This window comes from Solea senegalensis, linkage group LG14, assembly GCF_019176455.1.
Source record: "Solea senegalensis isolate Sse05_10M linkage group LG14, IFAPA_SoseM_1, whole genome shotgun sequence".
In the NCBI taxonomy this organism is placed as follows: domain Eukaryota; kingdom Metazoa; phylum Chordata; class Actinopteri; order Pleuronectiformes; family Soleidae; genus Solea; species Solea senegalensis.
The window spans coordinates 7,764,776-7,786,266 of NC_058034.1; the positions used below are offsets into that span (position 1 = coordinate 7,764,776).

Consider the following 21,491-nt stretch of genomic DNA (forward strand, 5'->3'; position numbering starts at 1 on the left):
AGTGGTCACTGGTCGATGTGTCCAGAAGCACAAAAAACAAACATCGGGATGCGTTAATTAAGACACTGATCTCTGATCTGCAGACAGTCAGTCTGAGTGAGTGTATTCGTTGACTGGCTGCTGTGGCACAAACTGTGTGTTGAAACAAAGCGAGGCCGCTGTGTGAATGTGAGGGGGCAAGGAGCGGAGACTCAGAGAGCAGAGAGGTTCCTGGCTCGTAAAAGCACCATGCACGAACGAGCACTGGCATAAGTATCTGTGTATCTGTGCCTCAACAACACATATGATACATGGTGGTACACGAAACGAAAGGCATCACTATAGTGCACTAACAAAGTATTGGATTTAGTTGGCCTACTTTGTCCAGAAATGTGTTTAAACAGGTTCAGGTCCCACCTCCGAACACGCACACACACACACGCCCCACCTTCATCTCTCCCATGTATTAGTAAACTGATCTGGCTCAGCAGAGGGGTTAAACTGATTAAGGCTTTGGATTGGACACAATTATGACACAATCTCCATGCAATGTGTAACCAGGCACAACCCCTGTGTCTTCAGGTTTCCAATATCAGAGTGTGATTAAATGTTAAGGAAATGGGGGGGGGGAACTCAAAATATTGCATTCCAGACAAATGTAATTAAAGTGCATCACATGCAGTAAATCCCACATGCTTTGATACCTGGTTAAGAAAGGTGGCTGTAGCTGGTTAACCTTTCTCTACCTTCAGTGGATGATATGTGTGTGAAACAGTGTGAAAGCTTCTTCTATGTTCTTCAGTGGATGCAGATAATACATGTCTCTGAAAGTTAACGAGCAAACATTACTGAGAAAACGTGTGGATATGGGTGGCCCGTCCTACGTAAGAACACCTGATGCAAGAAATTAAAAACTTGAAATCCAGAGCAATCATTGAGCTCATGTTTATTTACCAAAGTGAAATGGTCCGGTAATGCCAGGCTAGTGCTTGGAAATGGAAAAAGCACAAGGTGTGCATGACTGCAAGGAGAAAACATTTGCTCCAAACATTTAATACTTGACATGCGGTGAGTGCAGTCCATCTATTTCTGTTGTGCAATACACTGAAGGTAGTGTTTTGTCGATAAACCTACAATTGGACATGCTGGTTTATAAGATACAGACTGAGAAGAAGGAAGTGACAAATACATTTGGGGGTTCACATGCATACCATGCAAATGCATTTAGATCATTTTAAATAGTAAACATTTAGGTAAGTAACTAAAACCACATTCTAACAGTCTTGTATAAAGTACCTTATGCTTGAGTAACTTACCAGAAAAGGACTTTGGTAGAGCTTGAAGTCACTTTTTATAATATCACTTAAGTAAAAGTCTTAAAGTATATGACACTTTAAAGCAGGGGTGTCAGACTCAAATGACCTGGGTGCTAATGAGCATCTAGTCTGGTCAAGCGGAGGCCGACATGGAGGAAAAAAAGTGGAAAAAACAACTATTTAGAGCCTAAGATATTCATTATGATATTAGACAGAATTGCAAAGTAAAAGTGCTTGTTTTGATATAAAATGATTCGCAATAAAAACATATTTATGATGCACAAAAACGGAGAATTAAATAGAAAATTTAGCAAATAATGACGAGGATAAGTGTGATTAAAACAGCTTAAATATATGTAATTTCATTTAATAAAGCAATGATTACAACCGAAAAAATACATTTAGTCTTATATTCTGTCTCTATTCCATCACCTCGCACAGTGGTGGGCAGGCCGCATGTAAGTGATTGGAGGGCCACATGTGGCCCCCGGGCCACCAGTTTGACACATGTGCTTTTAAGTATCAAAAGTAATTTTCTAATATAAAATTTACTTTTTTTTAGAAGTAAAAGTAAGTACGCGCTGGGTTCAATTCCTGACTCTGCGAGTAAATAATATAGTAATAAAGCAAATAAAGTACATACTTAAGTACAGTGATATATTATATTATATTATACTTTGTTACATTACAACAGAGATAAATAGAGACCTTGAAAGTCGGGTTAAAATGTTGTATTTGATATGAAGAGTCAATGACACCATGGTAACCCGCAGCTTTGTTAATGATCTATATTCAATATCAACAACAAAGAAGTGGTAGATGTTACTGAGGTGCATGTTGTGGCCGTGCAGATGGAGTTAAGTATCATAACGGTCCTTAATTCTCCTCTGAACCATAGATAGTGGGGGAGAAAGAGTGAGTAAAACTGGGATGATGTTGGGCAGTTGGGGAATACTGAACCACATTACTGTGAAAGATTGACTGGAAAACTTTTCCAGCCTGACATGATACTGGCCTGGCCTCCTCAACAAGGAACACATCCATCCAGGGCTTTCATTCATATCCAAAACATCAGTTGCAGATTCCCTCTGCCAGCAGTTTCATCATACCAATATCACATATGGACAGTGTTGTGTTACTATTAGCATGACGACCGCGCTGCCAAGCAGTGCAGCAGAACTGACAGGAAGGCAGAGGATAACCACGGGATTGGATTATGGGTTTGTAGTAAGAAATTAGACTATCTAGCTACCTGATGAACTCATTTGCCTGGGGAATGACTGACAAAGCTAATTCTGGAAATGATTTAATGGAGAGCAGAGGCACAGGACCCTCAGATAAAGTGCAATAAGTTGATCTGTGCCAGGTGCTTATGTGAGCCTGATAAGGTCTTTGTGTTTGTGCCAATTTGACAGACTTTAAGAGCTCTGCTTCAGCGTGCAGTTACTACCGACATACTGATTCAATACCCCTTCTCGCCTGCTGACTCTGATTACTTTAAATGAACCATATTCAGACCTGTCCTCTTTTGCACTGGAGTAAATGTGTGTGTGTGTAGCCCGAGGAACAAGTTGGCCTCACTGATGTGCAATACTTTGGTTTTCTCTGCATGCCTGAGTTGCATAAATGTCGCTGTTGGGTGCAAAAAGTACAGTGTCTTCCATTCTTTTAACAACTAAGGACAAAGGATGATGACGATTAACCATTTGTTGATAAATGAAGATGAAGAATGTATTCATCAACTGTTTAGTTTTGCATGTGTGTCATTTCACTGGACCTTACATGCTGTTGTAATTTATCAAAGTACAATTATGTTGTTTACTTAATTATTTATATTTCTAGCAACCTTTATTTTTACTCCACTGCATTTCCTCTAACTGTCTTTATTACTCATTACTACCAAATAAAATCAGAAGAAGAAGAAGAAGAAGACATGGTAATAGTCCGTATTTATATAGCGCTTTTCTTGTCCAGACTAGCAGAGTCAGGGATTGAACCCAAAACCTTCCAGGTGAAAAACAACTGGCCCGACCACTGGGCTACCGTGGCTCAATCCTAAAGACTCACTTTTCTCATACTTCATCAGAAAATGACTTTTAATACTTAAGTACAGCAAACTTCACATACTTAAAGACTTTTACTTCAGTAATATTATAAATAGTGACTTCAACTTCTACCAAAGTCCTTTTCTGGTAAGCTACTTTTACTCAAGTATCACTTTTAGGTACATTATAACCAACACAATCATGTAATTAGCAACAGGAGAAGTCAAAGTATATGGGAAAAAAAGTGAAGCTATGAGCTGCACCTTTGCCAGAACAAAGCGTTGCTGCCATCGCAAATCTGGGCGGCAAGTTTATTTGATTCTACTCCTTGTGGATCGCTAGTTTTCCTCTGCAACACACTGTTTCCGTTGGATGTAAACCCTGTTGACTAATGGAAAGCAAACATGGCCCATTTCCCCGGGTTAGTCAGATTAATATCTGTGTTTCCCATGAACATCCGTGTCATCAGAGAGAGTGTTTCTCGGCAGCCTGACTTAACAACAGTTAACATGCCACTAATGTTTAGAATTAATTGTTAACCAACAACTTTTTCTCAAGGAGATCACACAGAATTTGCAACCCTACTGAGGAATGACACGCTTCTTTTTTATTTTCCTGAACAGAATAACAGAATAACAGAATAACAGAATAACGCTTTCTTGAGGTAGTAGTCTAGCTTCACAACCCCAGACTCAGAGATCATGGCATCTAAACTGTCCAGAAGCTCAGACGGGCACAAACACATGATCAATCACCACCTGCACCCAGTGCCCGGAGACAGATCCAGTTTCAGACAGCATTCAGAGGAAAAGTCAGGTCATGTGCTGCTGACTGAACCTCAGTTTTAATTAGCTAATGGCACTGCCCGTTTCATCCACAGCATATGAGCTGATTGCACATAAAATACTCTATTAACCCCTGAGAACGCACGGCATCTTCACATCGGCTGTTTTAGCGTCTGCTGCTGAGGTATTTTTCTACTCTCTTCCAAAAATCAGTCCTGTAAATCTAAGTTTATGCTTATGTATGTTTGCCGGTTTCACACCGGTGAAAAAAAAAAAGAAAGAAGGAAATTCCATGATCTACTCTTTTTTTCCAACGTATCTCCTCATCCAACTTTCCTTCAGCAAGTGGTTGGACTGAGTGTGTCGGTGACTGTGTGTGTGTGTGTTTTTGTGCTTGTCTAGGCACCGTCAACTAATGCTGGCTGCGTTTTATCATTGTGAAAAGATCTCCTGCCTACAGTACGTCTCGCCTTAACACTAACATGAGAGTGACATTCAAATATGTCACCCTTCTGATTTGTGAAGGACTTTTGTTCAGTTTTTATAATATATAATAATTTTGTCTGGGAGAGACAAATACAAACTGTGTATATTACTTTGGGCATGTCAGACTGGGAAAACATCTTTATCTCCAGACTTAATGACATAAATTATTACAATTACGACACAATTATGGTCACCTACGTAACATAAAAAGGGTCATGTTTCACGCCTTGAGCCGCTGACTGAATTCTTCCTCCTCCAACAACAACATAACCACCTCTAATACAATTTAAATAATATGTTTTCCTGATATCTGACCGTGACTGTTTTGCCACACAAATCAAATAAAGCACCGTTTTCCTGCCTGAAGTTACTGCACCATGCAAACGTTCTGTCTTTTCCACAGCCCCGATGCTCTGGGACGATATTCAGTGACCTGCAGCCCGCAGACACTTCAAATCTGCTGGGTCAGACTCTGATGAAGCAGAACAATATCAAAGTCTCGGGCCATGTCAGGGCTACTCTTGCTGGATATATTTTTAATATTTATGGGGGGAAAAGTAATAATCTAAAACAACAAGTGAATTAGGCATGAAAGACAACAGGATATTGCAGAGAGATTATGTTGTTTCCTCTTCACCCTTGTGTCTGTCATTGCTTGCCTGCCTTATACAACTGCCCGGGGCCTGATTTAATTGGGAAGGAGAGGAAAGAGGCAGCAGAACTTTTAACCCACACAAATACGTATAACAAGAGTGAATTATTAAAAAGAAATTGTTTATATTGTTATACGGATGTGATACGAGTACTGCGCATGGGAGGGTATTATGTTTGGATGTACTCTACTTCATGAGCAACCACTGGAATCTGCTGCAGGAAAGATAATAAAAGGATTAGCTCTGGGTTTTCAAGGGCATTTGGTCCTAAAACAGAATGTCTCATCTGTTTCCTCCACACATACCTCACATTCTTCAATGTCTTTGTCTATTGCATGAGCACAGGAGATATTACTGCTACTTAACAAAGTGCAGACAAAAAAAAGTACTTGGGATGGACACAGGTGAAACACACGAGCAGGCAAACTCTTTGCATGCAGAGTTTCCTATAAGTGCGGAGTGCTTGCTTAGATTGGTGCTGTATACAAACACAAACACAGCTACAAATACACATAGAGGGAATGTTTATTTTCTCTGGTCCTCCAGGTTTATCTGCTCAAGTCCCGGATCAACAACTGATTTGATGTGTTGATTCAAGCTTGAAAACATTTCACATTTCTGTTTGCGTTCTGTCGGAAAAGCCGGCATGTTACAGCCCAACAACCTGTACAAGGAATCAATACTTCCTATTGTGAGAACAACATTCCCGTGTTCACATGGCTGCACGGCTCTGTGTGTGAGTGTGTGTACATGTTTCTATAGCTTTGTGAGGACCAAAAAAAAAAAAAACGTACAAACCCATTTTGACCTATAAGGGCTTTTCCAGGGTTCCAGGCATTCTGTCTTTGATGTGTCCTCACTAAGACATAAAAATAAGTTTGTTTTTGTGTGTGTGTGTGTGTGTGTGTGTGTGTGCGTGATTAGGTTAGGCTGCGCCTCATGTCTGCAGACAGAGTCCAGTGGCTTGTCCACACTGGGCCGAATTGTTCTATCCCTCACATATGGCAAACATCTCCAAACACACAAACATACATCGTCACAGTGACACATTTACCTGTGGACACGCGTCAACCAAATGTTACTCAATTCTTAAATGGAGTGAAGACATACAAGGAAAAGAAAAGTTCCAAAAAGCAACAACAGAGAGCTTTTAACACAACACACCTGAAGAATAATTAACAGCTGGGGCAGGTTCACTGTAGCTACCCTGGATTGACGCAAAAACTGCTGATTTTGTGTCCTTTTGCTCTTGCGTACCAGAATCACTCAGAAGCAAGATGATTTTTATATTCATCACTGTTGAAAAGTGCAAGAAAATACAACTTCCTACTCAAAGTTTCCAGCTTTACCAAATTGTCAAAACCACTGTTGTACAAGGTATGTAGAGAAAATAAACCTAATTTTTTTCTTTTAAAGAAAAATAAAAAAAATAAGTCTTGAGATAAAACAGGTGTTGTAACAATATTGCAGAGCCTGTTTTTCAGTAATTAGGATTTGGACGGGTTCCTGAACTTGAGGAGGAACACATCTGACAGGAGCTTTAGGTGAAGCCGTGAATTGAGCAAGACTAGCAAATGTTACCGTCTCGCCCTCTGTGGCTTCATCTCCAGACTACTACATTTCTCTTCATGTTTGGCTTGGACATGAAGCCAATTCACTTAATACTTGTGGGACAGCTAAACAGTTAAAGCTCCCATTTAAATGGATCAAGTGTAGGCATTGTTTGGTTATGTTAACCATATGTGTTGGCTTTTCATGATCTGAAACCCTTCTCAAAAACAGAGTGCTTGTGAAAATAAACATTGCATTGCCCTACACAAATTGTGGACTAATTGTGTATTTGGACTAAGTCATTCTTAAGGTTGGAGGGCTTTTTCCATTTGCTAAAGGACGTGGGGAAATGACAGCTTGACATTGATTAGTGTGTTGACTTGTGGAATTGGAGCCTTACCTGAAAAGAATATAACCACAAATCTATTTATACTAACAAGGTAGTGCTACCCTTACAGCAGCTCAGATCTTTAGTGGGATTTTTTTCCTCCCCTTTCACGTCTTCCACTAAATACAGAAATTACAATCATAACTGGATCTCAACCCAAACAAAAATAAGAGTTTCTGTTGAAAAGTAATCAGCAATGAAGCAGGTCCAGTCTTTCTGAGGAAAACTCATCTACACACACTGTGTTACTTTGTGAAATGTTCTTTTAAAATCACATCTTTTAACAGATGGCTGCAGTTATGGGACAAACTAGACTCATATTGAAACAATAAATATCACCTAATACTTTCAGAACTTTATAGGACAGTTTTTAACAAGGCTGAATGTGAGTATTGTGAATGCATGTAACCACTTGGTTGGTTGGTTATGTGTGGTTTATGGTGACTCACCATACACTTGTTGGGTTTCTCTCCAGAGTGGACCCTCATGTGAATGAGCAGCTTGTACCGCGCATTGAAGGGCTTGTATCGGCGAATGCAGCCAGCCCAGAAACAGGTGAAGTCTTCGCCTTTGCGCTGGTCGATGTGAACTTTCTCAATATGCCTCACAAGCTCCTCCTGCTGCTCATACGCAGCGCTACAGTCAATCCAGCGACACACCTGCCTTTCCCCCAGCGTACCTCCAACGGCCTCCTCCTGTTCTGGGACTATGGACCCAGACGAGCATCCAGAGGTTTGTTTGTGTCCTAGAGAGGAAGCTGAAGCTGTTTGCTGGCTCAGGCTGTGCAACAGGCCCCCAGGGCTGGGCCCCACGTATTGGTGCAGGTGGTAGGGCGGAGGCATGGCAGATCGAGGGGGGTGATGTGGGTGACGAAGGTGCCCACTACGACCACTTAAATGATGGTGATAGTGCTGCTGAAAGAGTTCATCTTCACTGGGAGAGAAGTCATCAAGAGGCTCCTGCTTGAGGACAGCTCCAGATTTCTGGCCCCCATCCAGAAGAACCCCAGCTTCAGGCCCCGAAGTCAGCGACCCAGACATCAGAGCCCCACTCATCAACATCCCAAGCCCATCCGAGCCTCCCACTCCTCCCCCAGCTGTTCCTCTAGCTCCACACCCCTGCAGCATGGACCCCTGCTCCTCACACGGCCCCTGGCTCTGCCCCTGGCCCTGCTCTGGTTCCACTGATGACACTGACGAGGAGGACGTGGAGCAGCAGGAAAGAGATAAAAGGCAGGAGGCAGGTGAGGACAGCTGACAGCTCTCCTGTCCCGTAGTTTGTTGGGGGCTGCCGTGAGCTTGGGGCCTCTGTTGGGCTTCTTGTGAACAGGAGTTAGAGGGTGGGGATGTAGAAGAGGAGGAGGAGGAGGAGGAGAAGCTGGCACTGCTGGCGTGGCTGGGTGAGAGATTAGTACGTAACCCGTTGACACAGGCCACCATCGACATCTGGGAGGAGGAGCAGGTGATGGCGGTGATATTGATGTCCTCGGAAGCGGCGCCAGAAGCTGATGGTGAACTTGTCGCAGCAACGCTGCCAGTTCCAGCAGCAGCAATAGACTGTGAGGCCAGGGACAGGCAGCGTCTCTTCAGACTGTTCGCACTGGGCAGCCGTGCTGAATGATGGGAGCCAGTAGGAGACAAAGCCAGTGGGGAGGAGCCATCTTCATTATTAAACGGTTGAACTGCGTCACTTAACACAGCACTTCCGACGCCGCCTGCTGTACATATGCTACTGCCGTTGTTGCTAACATGTGGACCTACGACTGTCACGTCCCTTGGCGCCCCCAAACCTTCCCCTGTTCTACAAATCTGATAACGGGCCTGAGATGAGCTATGAACCCCTGACCCTGTGCTGGGGGTTTTATAGCCCATTGAATTCTCCTGTTTGATTAGGTAAGGCAGAGAGGAGCGTGCCGTGCTGGCACTGCCACAGCTCAGTCCATGTGAGGCTCCTGGCAGAGTCCTGTGGAAGACAGAGGAGGATCTGAAATGAGAAAACACACAAACAGGAATGAGCACTTTTTAGTTCAAAGGCTAATTACAGACTGGTCATCCTTCCCAACAGCAGCAGTAGCAGAGTCATTCTATATCAGTCTAATATTTCATCCACCATAGGCCAAGGTTTACATATAGTGACATAAGGTGAAGTTGGACACCACTTACTGCTGGTCATCGAAAATGTGTTTGTGAATAAATGAAACAGGATCTTCTCGTAGTAGGAGGATATGAATGGGCATTTATGACTAAGAATAGAGAGTGGGTGTGGTCATCGGCTACTGAGACAGAGAGGCCACTGGCTAGAGTGTCCGTCTGATGGGCTTTGATGACACAAAGGGGTTAAACCCAACCCAACATTGGAGATAAATAGAGAGTCACCTGTTTTGGTGGCATAATTGCAGCTCATGAAGGGTCAGCATTTACAATACTGTGTATTATGGTGGGAATCTTTTCCCTGCTGAATGGGGAACCCAGGTCAGATTTCTCCATGCGTTGCTGTGATCTCCTACATAATCATTCCTGTCAGTTGGCTCATTATGGATTTTGTCCAAAGCCCCTGAGTGATGTGAGAAGAGCTCTCCTTTCTCCTGCTGTCTCATGAAGGAATCGTCTTTGTCCCTTCCCCTGAGCACATTGGGAGAAAAACAGAGCTAACGCTAATGTGGAATGGAGAGAGTCACTGGCAGACTTTGTCATCATTGTTGTTAATAAAGACGTGACCCCCACCACCCCCCTCCTTCTTTCTCTATTCAGGAATACCATTTCCTGTTTGGCTATGGGGGAAATATCGAGAAACAATATGCGAAGAGTGAACGTCTGTCCAGGTGCAACAGAGGTTAGAGGAAAGACAAAAAGGGGTAAACAGCACCTCATTGATATTCACGGGGAAATTCTCTGTGACTTGACCAACAGTAGTCAACGACTGCACAAAAGCAGAATCCCATTAATGCAACATAAACATTGTACTGTGGACCCCTCCCGTGTGTTTTATGAGACCAGGTAAAGCTTTGAAACCGTTAACTGTATGTGTGCATTTAACTCACAATAGCAAGGATAATGAAAAACACATTGTACCTGCATGTTGTTAGTAATGCTATACCAAACAGGAAACTAACACTAAACTAAAACAGGAATAACACTGACAGGTTACCTTGTGTCTTGGTGAGGGCCGTCCTGCAGATGGAGGTCGGGGGTCGGTCTGTCGCAGTGGAGGCTCTGGGGGTAAGTCCCCCCTGAATGACCCCCCATCGGCAGTGGCAGGTTCTGGCCACATCGCATTAGTGTGTCCTCAGCGTCAACATCCTTCTCTGAGCAGAAGGCACCATTCACTGGAAAAGGACCAAAGAGAACATGAGCATATTTTTTAGAAATGATAAGAACATGTTTGATACACATTACACAGACTACATTTGTGCTCTTGTCATTTGTTAGTGTTGTTTTAGCAGGGAGAGCTGTGACCTCAAAGCTGGCTAAGCAAATTGCACTCAGTTATCAACTTACAGTCTTGGAAGGATAATCAGTTTACAATGGGATCCGTGCCATCAGTGACATGTTGAAATCCTATTAGATTATAAATATTCTCTTGAGGAATAGCTTAGCTGCCTCAACACGAGTATCCAGTGATATATGAAAAGCTCTTTGGCAAAGTCCGACTGGTGACAATAAAAATGACGACGGAGAGACTTATTGCCAAATATTATTGCTGGAGTAGTTGAGGAACTGTAAATAAATGGTGATGTGTCCATTTCGGAAAAACAAACCAATTCAAACAAATATGTCCGGAAGGTTCAGCCAATGAAAGTGAAACTGTTTTATTAATCATGCTGTTAAATTACATAGTGGCTCTTTAAATGTACCATCCATTCCTCTAATTTTAAGCGATCAACCCTTTCGTGAAACAGTTATCTTAATGAATTAGTGAATTATTAATTTAGGCTAATAGATTAACCATTCAAGTGTGGTGTAAATACCTTATAGTAATTTAAGGACCACCACGATACTCAAATATAAAAAAAATAAAGGTAACTGTGGTGTCAATATTGTCTCTTTTTCTATAAACTACAGATAGTTTAATCTTGCCTGCAAAATGAAGCATATTTTAATATTTTTTTGTCTCACATTTTATATAAAATTAAATTAAATGATGTTATTGAAATAAGAACGAGAAAGAAAAATAAAGCAGGAGTGGAGCTCAGCGCATGAGGACATACTTGTGAGAGGAAAGCTAATATCTGCACACACTCATTAGGAGGTGGCCACGCACCCTTCTCCCAACATCCCTAACTCAATTTCTCAAATTTAATTATCTTCTAACAATATTATTGACAATGTTATAGCACACAAAGACCCAATTATTACTAAACTCATCCAAAGGTGTGTGAAGGAGAACACAAAATGTGAAAATATTCCACATAAAGAGGCTTAAAAGAAAAAGATTAACAAAAGATATTACAACATGAATAACAGATGGAGAGGGAGAATAAACAGGAAGAGTGCAGGGAAGAGTGAGAGTGTTTTTCTGGGAGAAAAGGTCACAAGAGTGAACAAAAGACAAGCGAAAACAAGGGAACTTTGTGAGCCATGTTATCCCCAGTTTTAGGACCATCTATATACACATCCCTCCACTCGCTGATGTATCCACAGTCTCCTCTGCATTTGTCTTGTTGCGGGTCAAAGCGGAAACACAAAGAAGAAGAGAAAAGGCAAAGCGAGCAACACAAACACACGAGTGTGGCCAGGGGACTGAAAGAACAGCGCTGGTTTCCCTCAAAGCCGTTAACTTTTACCTCTGGTCTGTTTTCAAACAATACAAACCATTGTGTTTATCAAATTCTGGATTGTTCTGGCCTTACAGTTTGTTGGCCGGGCATCCCCAGCAATTAACAAGCACAACTGTGTTACTGTATGAAAGTTTCAAGGCCCAGAACTGATGTGACGCCAAGTGTTTCCCTGCCTCCAGTCACGAGTAATTCAGTCAAGATGGCCAGAAGAAGTGACATAAAGATGACTAACATGGTCACATATCTTTTAATTAGGACATGACTGTCCATTTGCATGCACACAAGAGCACAAACAACCAAATGCAATCATCATTGTATGGCAGTGGACGGACTGGCACTTCAACGCAGCTTTGAATGAATGCACATGCTCACTCTCACACTCACATCAGAGCCACACCAGGCAGCACAGTGAATGTAACTGAAGAGATTAGAAGACTTTTTTCAAAGCGTAATGCTCTGTTGTGCAGTGCAGAATGCCAGGAAACGCTCAGCATGTAAATGAGTTAAGCACAGAGAGAAGTCAGAGATGATCCCACACAATGATTCCCTGTCTGTAAATTGTTTTACTAAAGCAGGCTGATAAAGCCACCATTGTTCTTCTTCACAATGTTTTTATTTTTGGAAATAAGCACTTTAATATGTCTTCATTTTGAGAAATTACTTTACAAAGGTTGCACTCTATTACAAAATACAAGTGATATTAGAGCTGGCAATCGAACCACAGTAGCTCTCAGTGTTCGGGTCCAAAAGGAGTCAGAAGAAACAATTCACAAATGACTACTACTGAATACTGGCAGTAAACACCTGGACACATTCACAATTCACAATCTGGTTTACTTATTCTATAATCAGATAGTTCCAGACCAGGTTTTAAACTATGATAAACAGGAAAAGTTCTTGTGCAGCTGCATGTGTTTTAACGACATAAAACCTGGGCACATATGCTGTCAAGTTAAAAGTTAAAAGGGGTTCGGAGAACAGAAACATCCTTATATTATATACTGTATACAGATATGTAACTGATTAAGGACAGCTATCTCATCAGTGTATTAAAACGCTCAAAATAAATCCCAACCTTCCCTGCCCAGTATCACGACTTTGACCAAATACACATGTTGTTATGGACAAAGGGATTTTTGATAAGGATTAATTTAACCTATCTATTAACTTAATTTATTTTTTGGCCATGAAAATAAATGAAACAACAATTACATATGACGGGAAACATATTTCCCAAACATTATACTTCCAGCATAAAAGTAGCAGCATTAGATTTCATTCATTCATCCATTCATTCAGTGTTGTGTTTGTATGCACTTGATAAATGTGTGGAAGATTATAAGCTTACATTTAATCATGATGTTCCAGGATATTTGAATGCATATTGACATTTACACAAACACGCAACTGAACAACGTTTTTTAAGTGCTTCTCTATACTTTTACATCTACTGCTACAACCTAGCAGCAGCAGCAGCAGTAGGATGTTTGTTAGTGGAGTCATTGCATGTGAATTTGGTGGCTCATGGTGATGAGAGTTACGTGGTTTCTTGAATGCATCTCGTTGCTGCTGTTCCTGTATAGTTAACTCACCCTGTTTGTGTACTTTTACTGCAAAATAAAACCATGAAATATAATCTTTCCTTATTCGACAGCGTTCGCTGAAACCTTTCCTTCATTACAATGAATGTGTAACTCAGATCTGTGTAAAAACAGTTATTCTAGAAATTCGCCAAATATTTTTAAATTGAGTAATATGTTCTTTTTTAATGGGGTAAGCAAATTTTGTTTGGCTAGAATACCTTAATAATTACCTTAATCTATATATCTAGGCACTTTCAGACTATAATGTGCCTTAATATGAGGAGAAAACGGCAAAAACTAGACAGAACAATGTTTCAACATTTCTTACGTAACATAATATCTTTGCTTGCGATACTTAACTTAAAATTAATCTTTCTTTTCTTGATTAAGCTGACGTTATAATGTTTTATATTTGCACATACACCGATCCTTTTATACAACTTGCTGTTTTAGCTTGTTACTGGTACTAAGCTGTAGTAAAGTTGGATATTTTTTCTAAGACATAGATTATTTTTCTAGTTTAACACTTGCTTGCCAAGATTATCCTTTTTTAAGCATAAAACAAAACTTTTTTTTTTTTCACTGCAAACAGTGCTTATTTTACTGTTTTTTTCAGTGTAAACCGCTAACACCAGATTCATGGAGAAAACCATTGCGATGTGTCTTCTTCTTTTTTTTTTTTATCATGTAAAACGATACGATATGGTATGGTGTGAGTTGACTTTCCGCTGGAATTCTTCATGGAACTGAAGTAAATGTTCACTTACATGCAAACGCTTTCACAGACACATGCCGAAGCAAAAACTACACAACTCCAGCAGCTCATGGTCCCATTTGTTTGGAAGAAGATTTTCTTGTTATTGTCTTTCAGGCAAAGACACAAATACATCTGGATTTTTAACGTCATGCCAGCATCTGACTTTCACATGTGCTTGAACTGTGTGTCAGAGTTTGCGTGACAGCTGCTGGTAGAATCATGAACTCTCTGGAGAGGGACAATCAGTGTCACTGAAACCTTTCTCGCAGCGCTTTTTATTTACTCGCTCCAATAGAAACAGGTAGGTGGAAGGAGTCCCCAATAAAAACCTTGTGTTTTGATGGCTGTTGCACTGGGTTTGCAAGCGGTCGCGTAGATTCAACGACAGTATCTCAATCAAAGAGACCTCCTGAATGAGTGTTAAATTAGTGTTTGAGGGCTTCATCCCTTTCCCGCAGAGAGTTAGCACTGAGGTGATTTAGAGCGTTACTATATTTACAGAATCAGTCACGCTCTGGTTAAAGAAACGGGCTCCTCACCATACGGTGGCTTGGATGGAACCCAACAGTCAATTTAGTTTAAACTCAATATGCCATGGTAATACAGCATTGAACATTGCAACCTTACAGGAGCCCTGGTCTGATCAGGAGGTGGAAGCCAAAGACAGCATCAGGGACTGAGGTGAAACGTAAAACAGGAGGAGAGTGTGGGGGAAAATACCACCCACACACGCAATTTCTGTGTGATGGGGTGCTGCTGAGTTTGATTTAAAGGAGGAGATGTTTGCGACACACACTGACTTATTAAAAGTAACAAAATGTCAAACAGATAAAGACAGAGACGCAAAAACAAAGAACAAAACATACTGGATGTTCAATTTTACTGCTACATTGTTGTTTTTGTACAAATTATTGTTTGTAACCTGTCTCCTAAATCTCTAATATTTACTGTGACCTGTGTTGATGACCTCTTGGCCAGGTCACCCTTGGAAAAGAGATTTTGATCTCAATGGTTTCTACCTGGTTAAATAAAGGCTAAATAAATACATTCAGAGCCAGTAAACTTTTTTTTTTTTAAACTGTAGAGATGAGGGAAATTTTGTAAATTTGTTCCAATCCATTTTCTTTGTCAACATTTCTTCAAATGTATAAACATGTTTCTTAAAGGTTCAGTGTGTAAGAATTCCTGAGGTCACCCCTCTTTTTCCAAAGCACGTCGGGGATCTACGGTGCCATTTTGGCCCTTCCTTAAAGTAAATATGAATTATTATTCTTTGCTTTTTATTTTAAAGCAACAGTACATTTATACAAACATATTTATCCAATTTCCACTAATAAAATGACCACAAAGGTACAGAAGGCAACAAGCAAACAAAGATACCTCTATTGTTAAATGATCTTTTTCGTAAAAATCCCAGAATGTAAACACAACTTTTGTTTGTTCCCCAAAAGGCACGATTAAGTGAGTTGAGTATAAAAGCTTGTGAGCATCTTGGAACAAGCAGGGTGGGATGTTGCTGTGATATACACAGTTGCAAGCATTCAGACCCAATTACGAGTGACGTTGTAAGGGCGTGAGATCAGGAGCGCAGGGGCAGAGACACAGACAGAGAGAGGGAGAGAGAGAGTAAGAAAGAGGCTGGACGAGGCCAGAAGCACCAGGGGCAAATGTTGTGTTCTGTACAGAGACCACGTACAGATGTGCTGGCTCATCCGCACAAAGAGCCACTGATGTCAGCATCGCCAATTAAACACTCAGGCATGAATAAGAACTTGATTGTTATCTGCCGCTTAAAAACTGAAAGAGAAAAATCATTTTTTGGAAGAAGTAGCTCATCCACTGTTGGTAACATGGAGTCTAATAATACTGTGTTACATCAAAGAGGGCTCTCTTCTGTTCCATTAATGTCATCACATGATATCTATTGCCCACGCCGCCTCCTCTTCTCTCCTGTATAATTTAAGTAGCACGTTCCTTTCAGTGAGCACTACTGCAGGATGACAGTAAACCGAGGAGCTCACCGAGATGCACAGGAGAAGTCGTATTAAAGCAGCAGTACGCCAGTTTTCATGCCTCGTCGCGCATGAATGCATAAACTAATGCTTGAAACAAGAGTGCAATTATAAATGGATAAACGTGGTTATTTGAGAGCTTGTTCTGGGAGACGTGTGATTATTTTTTGGCGGAGGCTGTGGAGAGAAACAAGGCTCCAATCACCTCTCCAACATGTCTGCTGTGATGTCATCCATTTGTCACGCTGCTTGCTCGTCAAAATCCTTTAGGAAAACAGCGCCCGAAGCCATAAAACCTCAGACGCATCGTATCTGCGAGTGTAAAGTGCTTTCTAATCCTTTTCCTGCCGACTAATGCGGCCACTGTGACCGTGGCGGCAGAACAATAAGATAATTCTGATGGTACAACTCTTCAGTGGAAGGTTGCGGTCATTGTGACGGTGATTACATTGATTGTCGAACACGCTTCGCATACTGGATGCGTTTGACATTGGGGATCACGGTCAGTTAGATTGTGCTGTAATCGTACACCTATTCACGCTGCTTCAGGGGCTGATGATCGGAGTCATGTTCAAGTTCAGCAATGTTGTGCCTTGGCTCAAAACTCTTGCCTGACCTCAGTGACTAATAAATGACTAATAAAGCTGAGCAGACACATGTCTCCAATCTAGCAGAACTTAACCCCACTGAAACAACACGGCTATTATTCCAAGATACGCATTTATGACTACCATGCCATACAAAGCATTCCAGTCCGTACTGTACTGAAAAGATCAAACCACATCATCACATAGTTGAAAGTCTATGTCGCTGTCTTCTTCAATGAATCTCTCTCCTTCTCCCTCTCTCTCTGGTATCATTATTTCTCCACAGTGCTCCATCTGATCAGCAGATGGTCTGGACACCGTTATTAACTGTAATTGGTGGTAATCTGGGGTGATTTTTTATTTCGGTGACACTTCATTTTCTATAATTCTCGCCTCTCCCTTTTAAGTCACCTAAGCGTTGTGTTAAGTGCCAGAGTGGGACTGTGCTTGTGCCAGTGTTTAATGTGTTCAAGTCTTCAGAGACATGCAGGCCTCAATGAAAAGCAGATGTGCAGATGGATAGATGGTTTACAGAGAGGAAAGAGGGAGCGATCAGAGGTGTACTCTACTTAAAGGAGCGGGACAATGCCGTTGAGGAGGGGGTATTGGGAAGGGAAAATGGGTTGTCAGGAGTGTGATGCAAACATCTGAACCCAGGGAAAAACAACCTGCCAAAACCGCAAGACAGATGCCTCTGGAAATCCAACGTGACACCTCAACTGGCCCCACTTTGGCTCCATAAATCATAACATTCAGCACTTAAGCAGTTAATAATGATCATTTTATTCCCGTTCAGCCCAACACCCTTCACCTGCTACACTTCTCCCCCCTCACTTTTCTCGCTCTTTTTTACATTAGACAGGTCAAACACATACAAGTGTGCAACAGCCGGCTGCAGGACTTTGTAGCGGGACGCTCGGGTTGTGTGTCTTGTCTTGTGCAGATGTTGCGTATTAAGGTCCAAAGCCTTTCCCAGCTTCTCTGAATCTCATAACTCATGTCTATATTTGTGTCTGCGGCATAGGCCCGGAACTTATTTGTTTGCTTAGTAATAGATGGATGATTGAAAAACCTGGGGGCATAAATAAATGAAAAATAACAACGTCTACAGCGAAAGCTACTCTTAAAGCAGGTGCGGCGCAAAGGAAGAAGAAGAAGAAGAAAAAAACTTCTATTAAATTACTGTTGGAGCAGAGAAATGTCAGTGTTTTCATAGCAGGATTACCGGTACCAGCAGACATGAGAACTTTCATGAGGATAAAATCAATTTGTTCTGGCTGATTTTAGCCACTCTCAACCAGGTATCTTTGTTCCTCACTATTTTCTCATGGAGAGCCTGGTCACACAATAACCTCAGATTAGCTGTTATGAAGTCGAACACAAAGAAGAAGAAAAAACCCCTCAGAGTGAATCAGAGCGACTCATGTGCCTCCACAGGCATTCAGCTGTGAGCCTCGACTGTTTCTGGGCACAGCACTGAAATATCTTACTTTAGCTCCAACACGGTCACAGCATCGCAGAAAATGATTATAACGGCAGAGAATAAGCTACGAGCTCAGCTGTCCAAGCGAGCGTCTTTGTGGATATGACTGGTTGTTCGCACTAAGTGGCTACACAGCTTTAAGTCATACTGATGAATGCAGCGGTCGGTAAATGATTAGCTCCCCTGCTTTTCGGAGAGAAGGACACATGTTGTGGGGAGCAGGCGTCCTCATTATACCGAGTCTTTTAAATGGAGAAATACTAACCACAGTCATGAACACAAACAAATAGTTGGCAGTCGACAGTCCTCCCATCCCCAACTCCACCAACCCACTCCACCCACTCTAGCGCTGTGCCAGGCCTGGTGCCAGTCGAGGTCTCACAGAGCAGCCACTTCACCACTTGGATTTAAGAGTGGTGCTGTTAAGTCAAACACTAAACACAAGAGAGAATGTTGTGGGATTATGTCACTCCACATGCATGCTCAAGCACACATACACTCTCACAGTCTCACACACACACACACACTCTCTCATGACACATCCTCTCACACATACTTTTACAGAGGAAGATGCACTCACTGATCACCTCCCACAACTTCTTACCCACTGCCACATCCAATCATTTCCTCTGCTTTCCCTACTCATTAACATAATTAAAACTTTACACTTGTGCATGTCACCACCTGGTGGTAGCACCTTGTCACTGGTGATGGCTTCCTGACCATCATTTAATGAGGGCACATGCAACGCAACAGCATGAAGAAAAGAATAGTCTGACTGCAGAAAACACAGGAGAGAGCCACACTAACGTCAGCCACACACACAAGTTACGAAGAGTTTCTATTTAGTGAAAATTTAGCACAAATCAGGATGTTTAATAACGTTTTATAATACAGTTCACACATTCTCACACTGCAGAATCAATGGCAGAGATCTGTGTAACAGCAAAATAGATTAGCTCAGTGATGTTTATAAGACTATGTTGTAAACATTTTGTCACCGCTGTGAAAACAGTCATAAAAAAAGGGACCAACTGGTTTTGACCCTGGAGGTCTTTGTGAGATTTTCCCCCCTCACAGGGACCTCCCTGCTCAAACCCACGTTTGAAAGAAAGCTTTTAAAACTGATTTTAAGTATTTCTGTTGCTGCTTTCCATTGAAAAAAATGCCTTAATAAACATCTACATTCTTAGCTAAAAAGATTTTTTTACTCTGTACCAGATGTGATTTACAGTACAGTACATCCAAAGAAACATACTTGCATATACACTGCTGCATATAAATGTAAATTTTATTCTGCAGTGAGCACAACTTTTAATAAATATTACTCTCTGATAATCAGGAAGACAAGGCACCACAACTGAACAACCACATAACGATACCTGATCTCAGCATACAGAAACCAGAAGTTGAAATCAAAAGAAAGGAACTCATAGTCCACTGAAGCTCTGCCCATGCACCGACCTCTGGGGAAACGATGATGGATTGTCACAAAAAAATAAGCACAAGAGATAGTCAAGTCAAACTGTCTCAAAACATATGTTAATATACCAAAAATGTGCACAGTCAACAAACCACTCTGAAGCCACAACTCTATCCCGACAATCACTGTGATAACAAGTTTTTTTGGCCACAAATCTGCACACTGTCAGGATTACTCACAGACAATCATAACGTTTTATAAGAAGCCCTCAGCCAAACCAAAACCTATAATTTAACTAAAAATAGCAAAAAAAAAAGCCAGCCAACAGTGCACAAAGCACGGTCACGAACATGGACTGACTTGACGTAAAGGCAGACTGACAAGATGTGCTGCACTTGCCTGGCAGACGTGACAGAGACGTCTGGGAAGGTGACAGACACCTTTATGGGACTGGGGAACAACACGGCTCCAGAGCAAAGCCAAGAGCGCCGAGACCTCGGCAAGGGACCCGGAGGTGCTTCAAAGTCACACAAGAGGCTGCTCTGTTTGGAGAGGCGGCCGTAAATACTGGCAGTTAATGTAGCCGGTCCTCAGTTTTTAGGACTGACGAGCAGCTGAAGCACCACACCCTCAGAGAAAGTGTCAAAGGTGAGATTTGAAACACTTCTCAACTGAATGTTTCCTACAACAACGGAACACTGGGAGTGTTTAAAAAAAAAGTTAGAGAAGTCTTAAGTGTTTATTTGAAAGGTTTTAGATCCAGAATCCGAGTATACAAATGCCTCAGTGTGACTTGCCTGTGTTTTTGTCTGTGTGCTCTCTCGTGAGAATACCCGCTGTATATAAATCTGTTGTAAAAAATAAACATGGACATTTAGTGCAGGAGCTGTGTTTTGTCTGTGTGCCTACTCAAGTCGTATCAAAACACAGGAGACGTCCCGCCGCAACTGTAGTGAAATCAGATCCATTCGTCAAACATCGGTATGACCCTCTCTTTGCCAAAATTACTATAATAGCATAATAAATCTGCACTGCTAAAAATGACTAGGATATAAAAATAACTTCTGTCAAACAGAGGTCATTTGTAATGATGGCTTTATTCTCGTGTTGAATTTAATTCCACTTGACACAGCAATAAAATACAAACATTACATCGCAGCACAAATTTATTTGTCCTATTTTTTGAATGCAAATGAGTTAACACAATGTGGGATGTTGTCGACTATAAAAGTTCATAGATTCAAATGTCAAAGTGGTCAGCGAAGTTAATGAACTGAATAAAAAAAGGTTTAGCAGGGAGTAAAATAACCTATAATAGAGAAAAACAGAAATAAATTCAGGTAGGTTTAAACAATAACTAAAAAACTGAAGCCACACTATGAGCCAGTACTCACTTGAGTCACGTATACTGTAATTTTACACAAGTGCAATACACATGTATATCATGTTCAATCCTTGTTTGTACTGTAAATATCAAGCCCATACTGTTTATAATGTACATTCTATTTTCTATTGCATGTTTTTAGACTGTGGGAGGAAAAGGGACGACCCAGAGAAAACTTAAATGGAAACATAGTTGACAAATTCATTATCTAACTTGATCATGAAAACTCAAACTCAAACTCACAAATCAAGCGAGAATTCAGGATCATCTTCATACGGACTT

At 41.4% G+C, this 21,491-nt stretch overlaps 1 protein-coding gene across 2 annotated transcripts in view; it reads right to left on the bottom strand.

Annotated features, from left to right (window-relative positions):
- Window positions 1-21,491, bottom strand: part of LOC122780890 (zinc finger protein GLIS3) — a 70,912-nt gene that overhangs the window by 28,794 nt on the left and 20,627 nt on the right. For both annotated transcript variants that reach the window (XM_044044269.1, XM_044044268.1), the window contains exons 3-4: window positions 10,351-10,528; window positions 7,653-9,186 (exon numbers count right to left, since the gene is read on the bottom strand). In XM_044044269.1, the coding sequence (XP_043900204.1) occupies window positions 7,653-9,186; window positions 10,351-10,528 (1,712 nt within the window). The remainder of the gene's footprint in view (window positions 1-7,652; window positions 9,187-10,350; window positions 10,529-21,491) is intronic.